The sequence below is a fragment of the Rutidosis leptorrhynchoides genome, chromosome 1, assembly GCF_046630445.1.
Source record: "Rutidosis leptorrhynchoides isolate AG116_Rl617_1_P2 chromosome 1, CSIRO_AGI_Rlap_v1, whole genome shotgun sequence".
NCBI lineage: Eukaryota > Viridiplantae > Streptophyta > Magnoliopsida > Asterales > Asteraceae > Rutidosis > Rutidosis leptorrhynchoides.
The window spans coordinates 296235199-296249853 of record NC_092333.1 but is presented as its reverse complement, the minus strand read 5'-3'; the positions used below and the strand labels follow the sequence as shown (position 1 = coordinate 296249853).

At 35.0% G+C, this 14655-nt stretch overlaps 1 protein-coding gene across 1 annotated transcript; it reads left to right on the top strand.

Annotated features, from left to right (window-relative positions):
* The first annotated feature begins 631 nt into the window (after positions 1 to 631).
* On the top strand, positions 632 to 14163 carry LOC139870093 (L-ascorbate oxidase homolog). Its single transcript, XM_071857947.1, has 7 exons — positions 632 to 769; positions 868 to 977; positions 11569 to 11839; positions 12231 to 12333; positions 12563 to 12908; positions 13414 to 13864; positions 13951 to 14163. The coding sequence occupies exons 1-7, from the start codon at positions 632 to 634 to the stop codon at positions 14161 to 14163; spliced, it is 1632 nt and encodes a 543-aa protein (XP_071714048.1).
* The last annotated feature ends 492 nt before the right edge of the window (positions 14164 to 14655 follow it).

Below are 14655 nucleotides of genomic sequence, written 5' to 3'. Positions count from 1 at the left end.
TTTATGGCCGGAGGTCCTTTTGAAAGCAATCTCTCCATCCGTCGAGTATAGAGAGGGAGGACTTTCTCTACTATTGGAGTGTCTCACTCGGGGTGAGAAATGACCTCTCTTTAATATAGGATAGATGAAGGATTGTCTACGTCTCACCTTCCCCATATCCCATTCATGAGGGATTGGGCTCTGTTGTTGTTGATGTAATATATAATATATAATATAAATAATTATATTTTTATATTTAATATTAAATTTGACAATAAAACAACTTTTAAAAGTCAGAATGAGGATTAAAAAGATATAGTAGATCCATTTGATCTGTACTGTACCGCCATACGCCACGCTCACCCGAAAAAAACCCAACTCAGATTAGCCATTTCCTCTTCTTTTTTTTCCCACTCTATATATTTCCCATTTCATATGCAAGTTTACAAGTAAGTATATGTTTATACCTTCACATTACTGACAACTCACGAGTCTCTGTTTCTGTTATATACAAACAAACATACACTTTCATCTCTCTCTTTCTTCCCTCCATTATATGTAGATACATACATACAAATACACACATATACATACATCTACAGGTTTCTATGTAAACAGTTCATTCAAGAAATATTGAAATCTTTTTACGAAAATGGTGGGAAAAATGAATCTTTCTTTCGTTTGTGCTCTGTTTTTGGTCATCAGCACCATCAATGGTGAAGACCCTTATAGGTTTTTCACTTGGAAAGTTACTTATGGCGACATTTATCCATTGGGTGTTAAGCAACAGGTTTACTGTTGTTTCTCCCACCTAAATTCATAAGATCCCATTTTTATTACAGCAATATTTATTTTGTTATGTTTATTGGGTTTGTGTTGTTTTTGCAGGGTATATTGATAAATGGGCAGTTTCCAGGGCCTCAAATTAATTGTGTTACTAATGATAACTTGATTATTAGTGTCTACAATTACTTGAAGGAGCCATTTTTGCTTTCTTGGTAACTTTTCTTGATTTATTTATTCTCAAGATTCATACTTTTTATGGTAATTTGGATCCTGATTAATAGAAAATTGATAATTGATAATATAGCTTCAATGATAGGGAAGTGATCATAATTGTTGATTTTGTTATATGGGTCAAAGTTTTATCTTTTATATGGTAAGTAATGAATGTGGGTTAATGTTGTTAGAAGTGAAGATGACCCACATAACTAAATGAAATTATATCAATGAATGGTAGTTATAAGACCTAATTGTTGGAGTATGATAAAAATTCAAAGCGAGCGGAAGCATTTTTAAAACTTTACAAAATCATACTTTTTCACGGATCATTGTACAAAACTTTAGCAAACAAAACAAAATTAACGAAATTAAACAAGAGAAGATTAGAATACAACCTTTGTAGCCTTTTGAAAATCGAATCTGAAAAATCCAAAGAAGAGTTCCTCTAAACGGTAGACACCCAAAGTTCCAACCTTGTTTCAATCTATACCTTCTACTTAACGGATCTTTTCTTTTTCCTTATTTCCACCAAAACCGAACCCAATTATAGATCTCAAGTATTTTGGTTACTTGAAAAAGAGAAAGAGAAATATCATTTTGTATGTGTATTTTTGTATCTCAAGTTTCTATATCTTTTCAATACCAAGATTTGGTATTATATAGAATTAAAATTGATACATATAATACAAATATAAAGATTTGGAAAGATTTTAAAAGATTCGCAAAATCAAATCTTTATATAAAATAAGATTTACAAATCAAATCAAATCTTATTTATATCAAATCAAATCTTATATATTATATAAAATATGATTATAGTACAAATCTTTATATAAAATAAGATTTACAAATCAAATCAAATCTTATTTATATCAAATCAAATCTTATATATTATATAAAATATGATTATAGTACAAATCTTTATATAAAATAAGATTTACAAATCAAATCAAATCTTATTTATATCAAATCAAATCTTATATATTTAGATTTGTAAGTATATGTACACACATAAAAAAAACTTACTTAATTTATTAAACCATTAACTAATGATTAATAAATTAATTTTCGATTAGAAGGTATATCAAACAATTAACGATTGGCCTTTGTGTGTGACCGAATAAGATAAATGGACTTTTATTATTTAATGTCATGGGCATATCTTCGGAATATATGTACCACGGTCAAACCACGATCGAACTGTAGCCAACCCGAGAACATATTTCTAACAGACTCCCACTTGCACTGACATTAATAATATTGGCCTGTCTTAAAAGACACACCGTGTGTAACAACTAGTCTGCTACGTTACACTCCTATATTTTGATTTATATCAGTCATCCTTTTGTTCAAGATATCTATATGAACGTGTGACATGGTTAAGTGTCAATCATCATCATTCAAGATTATGTTTCCCGATAGAGATTTGTGGTGATCAAATAGACTGCTATTGCATCAATTCAGTCGTAGCATGGCCATGCATTTAATGCAGCACAAATCAACGAGGGGCCCAGAGATATCGCTTCAACTTGCTATGAGAAGAAGGAACAAATTGCTTCAACTGTATAGACATCCACCACATCCCATATTGTACCTGATCTGCACCCTTATGACTGGCATTTACGCACAGCGTTAAATACAGGTCAAAGTAGAATATAGTTTGTGTCAGGATTCCTCATACATATCCACTCTAGGATAAATGATATTGCCATCTTAGAGCTTACTTGTGACTTAAAACCATGAAGTAATGTCTAAGTGTGGTCATTCCAGAACCTTGAATCAACTATCAAGTTCCTCATGAATGTAGTTTCATATAAGCCTATATTACTACACTTCATAGCAGCCTTAATTCAATTCTCTCTTCCTTAGAGAATGATCGACTGTGGAAGTTTATGAAATAATATTCATTGGAAGTTAAAACATGCAAAATGAAACATGGCAATATACAATGAAATGATCGCATCGTGCGTATAATATAATCTCAATATATTAATCATCAGATCAATTGCAACATATATTATTGCCCAATGTTTAAAGTTTCAAACTTAACATAATAAATACAATCAAACTTTATCATCGATGACACGAATGCCAATAGACATGCTATGAGCATCATGCTTAGTCTGTGGCAAAGGCTTGGTGAAAGGATCAGCCAAGTTCTTAGTCGTGTCTACTCTACTTAATAATATGTCATTTTCTGCTACAAGTTAACGGATGTAATGGTACTTTCTGAGTATGTGCCGTGTGCGCTTTTGTGACCTCGGTTCTTGAGCCAAGACAACCGCACTCACATTGTCGCAGAAAATCTCAACAGGATCATGGATTGTAGGAACCACTCCTAGATCCCCGATGAATTTCTTTATCCACATGGCCTCTTTAGCAGCTTCATTTACCGCTATATACTCGGCTTCTGTCGTAGAATCAGCAATAGTACTTTGCTTGCCACTTCTTCATGTGACGGCTCCACCGTTCAACATAAACACAAATCCTGATTGTGAAGAGCAATCATCTCTATCTGATTGGAAACTAGCGTCTGAGTATCCTTTGACGCTCAGCTCGTCATTCCCACCATAGACCAAGAACATCTCTTTGGTCCTCCTAAGATACTTTAGAATGTTCTTGACTGCTATCCAATGAGCTTCACCAGGATTGGCCTGATAACGACTAGTCATGCTTAGTGCATATGACACGTCAGGCCTAGTGCATATCATCGCATACATGATCGATCCTATAGCTGAAGCATATGGAGTACGACTCATGGTAGCTGACTCCAAGTCAGAATTAGGACATTGAGACTTGCTCAATATCATTCCAGGGTTCATAGGAACGCACCCTTTCTTAGAGTTATGCATACCGAATTTCTTCAGTATCTTATCTATATATGCACTTTGGTTTAGCCCAATTAATCTCCTTGACCTATCTCGATAGATCTTTATTCCCAAAATATATGATGCATCTCCTATGTCTTTCATGGAGAAACATTTCCCTAGCCAAGCTTTGACATCTTTCAGTGTCGGGATATCGTTTCCCATGAGTAATATGTCATCGACATATAGTACAAGGAAGACTACAACACTCCCACTAGACCTAACATAGACACATGGCTCATCTTCGCCTCTAATAAAACCAAATTCTTTGATCTTCTCATTAAAGCAAAGATTTCAGGTACGAGAAGCTTGTTTAAGTCCATAAATGGACCTTTGAAGCTTGAACACACTATTAGGATACTTAGGATGTACATAACCCTCAGGTTGTGTCATAAACACATCCTCTGTTAGTTTACCATTAAGGAAAGCTGTTTTTACATCCATTTGCCATATCTCATAGTCATAAAATGCAGCTATGGCAAGAAGTATTCTAATGGATTTCAACATAGCTACTGATGAAAAAGTTTCACCATAGTCTACACCATATTGTTGCGTGTAACCCTTAGCCACCAGTCTGGCTTTGAATGTGTGTACATTTCCATCCATATCGGTCTTCTTCTTGAAGACCCACTTACACCCAATAGTTTTAATACCTGGTATATGATCAATCAAGATCCAGACTTGATTATTATGCATGGATTGGATCTCGTTGTCCATAGCCTCCTTCCATTTGGTAGACTCGGGGCCTGTCATCGCTTCCTGATAGGTAATAGGTTCATCAGAATCTATATTTTCGTCATCACCCTCAAATATGTGTAAACTATATTTCTTTGGTGTTTGACGCACTCTATCAGATCTACGTATGGGTGGTGGCTGTAGGTCAGTTTCTCTTTCAATTGCAGGCTCGTCGACTTCTTGAGGAGAATCGGTTCCAATATCGGTTTCCATGTCGGTTGATTCTTGAATTTCTTCAAGGTCAATTTTGCTCCCACTGGTTCCTTTCGATATGAGATCCTTTTCAAGGAAGACTCCCCTTCGAGACACAAAGACTTTGTTCTCAGTAGGGTTGTAAAACAAATATCCAAAAGAATCAGTCGGGTAACCAACAAATAAACACTTTTCAGATCTGGGTTCAAGTTTATCTTGAGCTTCACGACGAAAGTAAGCCTCACAACCCCAGATTCTTAGATATGAGAGAGACACAGTTTTACCATGCCATATCTCATAAGGTGTTTTGGAAACTTTCTTGGTTGGGATGAGGTTAAGGATCCTTGCGGCAGTTTGTAGGGCGTAACCCCAAAAACTGATTGGAAGCATTGTGCGGCTCATCATGGATCGAACCATATCAAGTAATGTTCGATTCCTCCTTTCAGCCACACCATTATGTTGTGGTGTTCTAGGAGGAGCTAATTGTGAGATTATCCCACAACCCCGTAGATGATCACGAAATTCATCATTAAGATATTCACCACCTCTATCAGATCGGAGAATCTTAATTCTTTTGTTCAGTTGATTTTCTACTTCGTTTTGATATGCCTTGAACACTCCAAAAGTTTCAGACTTTTGTTTAATTAAATAAACATAGCCATATCTACTGAAGTCATCAGTAAATGTAACGAAGTATCGTTCCTTGTGTCTAGTAGGCGATCTGAACGGACCGCACACATCAGTGTGTACCAACCCCAACAGATCCTTTGCCCGTTCACAGCTTCCTGTGAAAGCTGCCTTTGTCATTTTTCCTAATAAGCAAGATTCGCATTCATCATACGATATTATATCAAATGATTCTAGAATTCCATCTGACTGGAGTTTGGCTATGCATTTCTTGTTTATGTGGCCTAAACGACAATGCCATAGATACGTTTTATCCAAAACATCTTTGGATGAATCAACATTGTAGATTGAACTATCATTTAGCTTTGCTGTGGTTTCTAAGATGCCTTTACAAGGACTAGCCATGAAATAAAACATCCCATTTTTGTGAACAAGTATTGATCCATTATCAAAACTAAAATTAAAACCATCATTAAATAAAGCATCAAAAGATATAATGTTTCTTGCCATTTCGGCAATATAGCAAACATTAGATAAAACAATACATAAACCAGAATCAAAAGAAAGCTTGTATTCTTCAATCATGTCAACAGAGGCAACATTCTTATTCCACATGATTAGATTAAGCTCCCCGGTCTTCAGCTTCCTACTTCTTGTGAGTCCCTGCACATTTGTACAAATGTGAGTACCACATCCCGTGTCCAATACCCAGGAATTAGAAATAGTAGTATTGTTTAGTTCAATCATGAACAAACCTGAAGGTACGGCGACTCCCTTAGCCCGTAGTTCATTAAGTTCCTTCAAGTACTTAGTACAATTACGCCTCCAATGTCCTTTATCCCCACAATGAAAGCATATTGCTTCTTCAGGAGACTTGGTTTGCGGGATCTTTGAAGTAGAAGAATTAGCAATGCCCTTAGGTTTAGGTTTGAAGTTGGACATGCCAACCTTACCCTTGCCCTTGTTCTTGCCCTTTGCTTTGTTTTTCTTCTTCTTAATCCCACCTTCACGAATGGCTAGAACGGTAGTTGCGGGTTTAGCTTTGGCCATGTTAGCCTCAGCGGTTTTCAACATGCCATGGAGCTCCATGATTGTTTTCTCCATATTGTTCATATTATAGTTCATAATGAATCCTTCATATGCACTAGTCAGCGAGTTCAGGATAAAATCCGTTGCAAGCTCCTGACTTATGGAAAAACCAAGGCGCTCCAACCGGTCTATGTACCATTTCATTTGTAGTACATGGACACTAACGCTACTTCCCGTTGCCATTTTGCAAGATACGAGAGCTTTCACGGTGTCAAACCTTTCTTGCTTTGCTTGTTGTTAGAACATGTCCTTGAGTTGGTTAAGCATGTCATACGACCCTAAGCTCTCCATGCCCTTTTGGAGCTCTGGAGACATGGTCGCCAACATCAAGCATGCTACCTCATTAGACTCGGAACGCCATTTTTCAAACTCGTCCCTAGCCGCTTGAGTAGCTCTCGATCCGGGTTCTGCCGGTAAGGGTTCCTCAATTGCCCTGATCTTTCCTTCCATCCTAAGATCAATTCTTAGGTTGCGAAGCCAGTCCATGTAGTTCAAGCCCGTAAGCTTGTCCTTTTCGAGGAGTCCTTTAAGGCAGAAATTAGTGATTGATGACGGAGTAGGATTTGTGTTTGTTGCAGACATCTCTCATATTTTATTTTTAAAGTAAGTTGTATTAGTTAGTTTGATATGTTTAAACATTGTTAAGATAATTACCCAAGTGTGTTTAATATTCAAACAATTATAATTAACAAGGCTAAGATCCATATTTCACTTATGTTAACGACGGGTTCGCCGCGGATCGCCAACCATAAGCTATTTAGGTAGGTAACTATATTACCAATTTCATCCATTATGAAATTCTTAGGTTCTGCGGGATTTAGTGATAATCAATTATTTCACTTGGCATGTTTAATCCCTTCTACGCTAATCCTTCCTCGTGGCGGGTTTGCCGCAAACCACGATTTCAGATTGTAAACCGTCCGTGATAGATACACGTGAAATCCGGCCCAAGACTCTCGGGTATCGCGAAATTCACCTCACCCTTCCCAACACCCAATTAAAGTCCGGCCCAAGACTCTCGGGTATCGCGAACTCTAACAGGTAGAAGGTTCGGATGTGTGTACTACTCATGGATAGCGTAAAGTTTACATTTAAAACGGGTTTTTGTTTTCTTTTAGCAAAAGTAGTTTACACCATTTTAAAACATTTGCTAATTATGTATTGCGTGTTGCGTTTGTTAACCTAATTTTAACCAAACCGTTTTATATGATTATTGTCCCTTTTGTTTTTTTTAAAAACATTTTCTAGCTATCATGGCATAGACAAATAATAAAACAATAATAATCATGACACGCAATTATCGGTAGTATGCCTCGAGTCCTATGCGTTTTTCCGGTGAGCCAACACACAGAAAAACTTGGTCAACTAGGGACATAACCTTGTGTGAGAATTGGCTCCCACTAAAACCGCCATCTCCATTATATGCTCGGATGGGCCGCCTTGTGAACATCGTCTTCTTGATTTCAATCTTGGCTGCATTATCTTACATAATAATTATTCTATTTTCTATACTATTACAAATACAATATAAATAGAAAGATGACATGCAAGTCGTTTAATAAATTATTACATTCATCCCGAATAAATAATAAATTAAATCATACAACCAAACATCCACACAAGGGTCTTATTGAGGCAAATACTACCGATTTCATACAACAATCACATATATAACAAATGTAGTGCCAACCGTCCATTTTCATATAACATGTTTCGATAAGGATTGATTTAAACAACACTTAATGGCACTTATAATATTCAATCCTTGTTTACATAACATATGTATGTAAACCCACTTCATATTTTGTAAGTATGGTTTTCATGCCAAAACCATCCAAATAAACATATTAAGTGAATCAAAACAGGTTGGAGATTTATTCACCTTACCAAAGCATAAAGTCTAAAATTAATAATTTTAATTTTCTCATTTCATGTAAAACATGAATATAATTTATGTACTTTATTTTCCTAAACTTTGAATCACTTTTAGTCAACATGCAAGTTAACTTATCAAATTTTCGGATTTTGGACAGATTCATACATCAACTTTAAATGGTTATATCTTACTCATTTCTAATCCGTTTTCGATGATTTTTTTTTTCAAATTTAAGTTCTTTCAGTTAGCTTTCAAATGCAATTGGTCTCATACAATAATACTGAGTTTAAAGCCCCGAAACAGTCCATCAAATACGGACTGTCCAAGCTGAAAAAATTTCTTAAATGAAAAAAATGAGTTTAACCCATTTTACATTTTGCCAAAATCCAAGATTCAAATTAGTATTTAGGAAACATAAAGCATAAATCATGATACTTGTTTTGCATGTTTGTTATGCATGATCATCTCCAAGAATCATACACAACGCATTCATCAAAACTAAATATCATAAGAAAAGTTTGCTAAAACTTGTACAAGATGGCTCGGATACCACTGTTGGAGTATGATACAAATTCAAAGCGAGCGGAAGCATTTTTAAAACTTTACAAAATCATACTCTTCCACGGATCATTGTACAAAACTTTAGCAAACAAAACAAAATTAACGAAATTAAACAAGAGAAGATTAGAATACAACCTTTGTAGCCTTTTGAAGATCGAATCTGAAAAACCCAAAGAAGAGTTCCTCTAAACGGTAGACACCCAAAGTTCCAACCTTGTTTCAATCTATACCTTCTACTTAACGGATCTTTTCTTTTTCCTTATTTCCACCAAAACCGAACCCAATTATAGATCTCAAGTATTTTGGTTACTTGAAAAAGAGAAAGAGAAATATCATTTTGTATGTGTATTTTTGTATCTCAAGTTTCTATATCTTTTCAATACCAAGATTTGGTATTATATAGAATTAAAATTGATACATATAATACAAATATAAAGATTTGGAAAGATTTTAAAAGATTTGCAAAATCAAATCTTTATATAAAATAAGATTTACAAATCAAATCAAATCTTATTTATATCAAATCAAATCTTATATATTATATAAAATATGATTATAGTACAAATCTTTATATAAAATAAGATTTACAAATCAAATTAAATCTTATTTATATCAAATCAAATCTTATATATTATATAAAATATGATTATAGTACAAATCTTTATATAAAATAAGATTTACAAATCAAATCAAATCTTATTTATATCAAATCAAATCTTATATATTTAGATTTGTAAGTATATGTACACACATAAAAAAAACTTACTTAATTTATTAAACCATTAACTAATGATTAATAAATTAATTTCCGATTAGAAGGTATATCAAACAATTTACGATTGGCCTTTGTGTGTGACCGAATAGGATAAATGGACTTTTATTATTTAATGTCATGGGCATATCTTCGGAATATATGTACCACGGTCAAACCACGATCGAACTGTAGCCAACCCGATAACATATTTCTAACACTAATCTCTATTGATTCAAGAGATTTACTCCAATATTATAGATGATTTAAGTAAATGCAACTAAACTTTAAACTTTATAATCAGAAAAACTTGAAAAGGGTTGTGCTGAATTTTTTTTCAGAGATGTATATCTTTTCAACATTTGAAGTTCGCAAATAAAACTTTTTGCAGAACTTTTGTGAATCATTGTCTTGTTATTGCTATCTTCTATCAGTTGGGATGGTGGGGGGCTTTAGGTTTTCGTTTTTGCAACTTATAAAGCTTATCACATGTGATTTTAAATTAGTTTATCTTTTTTCATTCAATCAAGTATGATTAACCATAAACTTAAAGAAATTTTGCTAGATATCCATTTTGATGTGTTTGAAGGAATGTGTAAATCCACACTATCTCCTTTGCTGTTAATGGTAGATGACAGCTGACAACTTGATTTAGAAGTCCCAAAACTTATAGAAACACCGACTTCCCCAAAATAAATTTGAATTAATTTGATTGGATTTAAGCCGAATGTTATTAAAACTTAAAATGTCCAATATAACCTCCCATAGTAGTAGAATCTTAATAGACCAAAAGACAATCAAATAACTTAAGTATATACTGTAATTAATACAATACAGATCTCATGGAAGGAAGTTCCTAACGATTAATTTTATGCAATTCTTATGGAAGTGAGTGTATTAAATTGTCCTGTTTGTACTTTGGTACAATGGAGTCAGGGGCGGATCTAGAGTGTTACCAGTGGTTGCACGGGACACCATTGAAATATGCGGTGTAGTGGAAATTTTTTTGGGTTTTTAACTAGTGATACTAGTTGATAGTGTAAATTTTTTTGTGTGACACCACTGAAATAAGACATCTAGTAGAAATTTTTTTAGGGAATTAACCGGTGATACCAGTGACCACCAATTCTAGATCCGCCACTGAATGGAGTGTGGGATTAAGCTCCTGGTTGCATATGTATGCTGCATGTCTGACACTTATTACATTTTAATTTTGATATTCATAATTATAATTATAATTATTATTATATTATATTACTGCGTACATCATTTTATAAAAATAGTATGCTAATTGCAACCCATATGACAGGATTTAATTTATATATAGGGGTGTCAGTCTTTATTTGTAGTAAATGATTGGCCCCATATGTTAATTTATCTTCTTGTGCATCTTAGATCTCAGGAATTTTCTTGTTTTTAGTTTTAGAAAGATCTTTTTTTAACAGAAAAAGATATACGGTATAGGTATATATATTGCTAATTTGGTTGAAAAGAGGGTGAAATTTTATTTTTGTTGAAAAGTATTTCTTTGGTTTCATATACAGTGTGTGAGGAGAAACGAAACTTAACGTGAGAAATGGTGACTGGGCCATGAAATGAAAAAATGGAACTGGGGCATTAAAGCCCTTCTTATTTTGGTCGTTGAAATGTGTCATTAACTCATTTTCTATTTGTATACAGTAATAAACTCTATGAGTAAATGTTTGTGATATCCTGTTTATTGATATAAATAATAACACATCAAGAAATGTACATGTTATAACCAAGGCATTAGTATTACCCGACCCAAATCTTTTTTTTCAATTTTTGTTATTGAATGTGTCAATTAAATAATGTACAAGTCACGAATGATTAATTTGAAACAAACCCCGTTTTTTTTTTTTTTTAAGGAATGGGCTACAACACCGAAGAAACTCATGGCAAGATGGAACTCCTGGTACAACATGCCCAATTCCACCTGGCAAGAACTTCACATACATGCTTCAAGCCAAAGATCAGATTGGTAGCTTCTTCTATTTCCCATCACTTGGCATGCACAAGGCTGCCGGAGGCTATGGCGGCATTAAAATCTACAGCCGACCACGAATTCCTGTTCCTTTCCCTTTCCCTGCCGGAGATCACACCGTTCTTGCTGGTGATTGGTACAAAAAAGGCCACCAGGTTAACTTCCAAACATTAATTTTTGAAATATAATTTGAAACATGTTTTAAGTACTAAGAATGTGATATGTACATCAACATTTAGTAGTACTAAATTATATACATGTTCTAAGTACTGTGAATGTGAAACATGTTTTAAGTACTGTGAATGTCAATATATATATACAAATGCTATTTGTAGCTTGTACCATAAGAAAATTTCAATAGACTTATTTCAAATTAATAACAGGTACTAAAATCAGTACCGGTTATGAATTTGAAATAGGTCAGATTGAAGTTTTCTTCTGGTACATGCATGTAGTATTTGTATACATTTTATAACAACTGAAATTGGTCTGTTTGATCAAAAAAAAGGTTTCATAAGCATTTTAACTTATGTTTGTTTTTTGTAGAGACTAAGACACATACTGGATATGGGTCGAAACCTTCCTTCACCTGACGGACTTATCATCAATGGGCGTGGGTGGAATGGTTACTCCTTTGAGGTTGAACACGGTTAGTTCTTTATGCATAAGTAGTTGTACTTTGTGCATTTATAATTGTAGGTGTTTTTATACGTGCAGTGATCATAGTGATAAGTCCTTCCCTTAGTTGTACACTCTTTTCTATTACACGTTGTAGCATCGATCATTAGGAAAAACCTTTTGCATAACCTTGTTAGCATTTATCGCCATGCTTTGCTTAGTTATATTTTGTGCATTAACAGTTGAACCTTCATTGACAGGGAAAACATACAGATTCAGAATATCAAATGTAAGGTTAACAACATCCATCAACTTCAGAATTCAGGGACACACCATGAAGCTTGTTGAGGTGGAAGGATCACACACAGTACAGAACACCTACAACTCACTTGATCTCCACCTCGGACAGTCTGCTTCGGTTTTGGTCACTGCCAACCAGGCTGTACGAGATTACTATGTTGTCGTGTCTTCTCGGTTCACCCGCCGCGTGCTTATGACCACCGGCATCCTTCATTACAAATACTCTAGAATCGGAGTCTCTGGTCCTCCCCCTGGTGGCCCCACAACTCAGATCGCCTGGTCCCTCATGCAGGCCCGAACCCTGAGGTAGATCCTAAACCGAAACACAGATGCATTTAACATTCCCAAATTTTTTAGATACTTGATTCTAAAGCATGGAAATTAAAATATTGTCAATAGTTGTGCAGGCTAAATGACTTGACCACTCATGTTGATAAATCCAACACATGTATGCATCAAGTACTTGTACACTACAAATTATTTAATGCACAAGCTAGTGTGAATAGATAGAACTTAGTCCATATTTTAGTTGCCTTTAAAAAAAAAAGTCCATATTTTAGTTTTCAAAATACCTTTTTAAAAAGGAGAGTGATATGTATACAACCATTTTTTATGTGTAAACAACTCAACATGTTTTACAGTGTTGTATAGTAAAACATTGTAAAGCATGTTTGGTTATGTACATATCATCACCCTTTTTTAAGACCCTAAAGTTGTAGACTAGGGATTGAACTTTGGTCACTGGAGATTATTAAAAATAGTGTGATACCAACAAAAACATCTGATCTGATGAATATCATTGTTGAATCAGATGGAATCTAACTGCGAGTGGACCCAGACCGAACCCACAAGGCTCGTACCATTACGGGATGATCAAGCCTAGCCGCACAATTATCCTATCAAACTCTGCACCTTGGATAAATGGGAAACAAAGATATGCAGTCAATGGTGTGTCATTTGTTTTAGGAGACACTCCTTTAAAACTAGCAGATTATTTCAACATAGGTGGAGTCTTCAACGTTGGAAGCATTCCCGACAGGTCGTACAGCAATGGAAACAACGCATATCTTGCAACCTCTGTTATGCATGCTGATTTCAGGTCTTTTGCTGAGATCGTGTTTCAAAACTGGGAGGACAGCGTTCAATCCTGGCATATCGACGGTTACTCATTTTTTGTTGTTGGTATGAATGGTGGGCAGTGGACCCAAGCTAGTAGATCACGCTACAATTTGAGAGATACAGTTGCTCGTAGCACTGTTCAGGTACTTAATGCATTATAATGGTGGATTTAATTTAATGCATTTAGTTACATGATTTTAATATCGAGAGTTTTCTTGTTTATATACAGGTGTACCCGAAGGCATGGACAGCGATCTATATCGCATTGGACAATGTAGGGATGTGGAACATACGATCGGAAAATTGGGCAAGGCAGTATTTGGGACAACAGTTTTATCTTCGGGTGTACTCACCTACGCATTCGTGGAGGGACGAGTTGCCAATCCCGAAAAACGCACTACTTTGTGGCCGAGCTAGAGGCCGTCACACAAGACCATTGTGAGGCTAGATCACGAACTTGATTGTCACGAGAGGGTGGTGATTGGGGTGTTGTTAGGAACTTCTTGTTCCGGTTTTTTATAGCAAAATTTCAAATTTTTAGGGATCAATTTGATTACAACATGATTCGTTGTAGACTTGAACCTGATGATGCTCATCAGTAGGGTTGTACGTGAGCCTTGGGTTCAATTTATAGACATTGGGTTGTTCTTGTATCGTTTACTTGATGTATCATTATTACTTTGGTGAGTTGGTTTATTCAGCTTTGTTCATAGTTTCTTGTTTTATTTATTGTTTAATCTTTCCACCACATGTTTAGGGTGAGTTGCGGGAATGTTATGAGAAAGTTTTACTCCGTTTGCTTTCAACCGAGATCGCCATTCCTTCGGTAGTTGTCCTCTAGCCTCAGTTTATAAAAAGTCGACTTACACGCCTTGTAAAAACTGTAAACGGGGTTGTCTCTGACTAGTTCTTAATCGATTTGTTAAAAAAATTT

Excerpts from the sequence above, each read along its gene's own strand:
- LOC139870093 (XM_071857947.1), top strand. The coding sequence starts at position 632 with ATGGTGGGAAAAATGAATCTTTCTTTCGTTTGTGCTCTGTTTTTGGTC. Across the intron at positions 11,840-12,230 it reads GGTACAAAAAAGGCCACCAG|AGACTAAGACACATACTGGA; the intron begins GTTAACTTCCAA and ends TGTTTTTTGTAG. Across the intron at positions 12,334-12,562 it reads CTCCTTTGAGGTTGAACACG|GGAAAACATACAGATTCAGA; the intron begins GTTAGTTCTTTA and ends CTTCATTGACAG.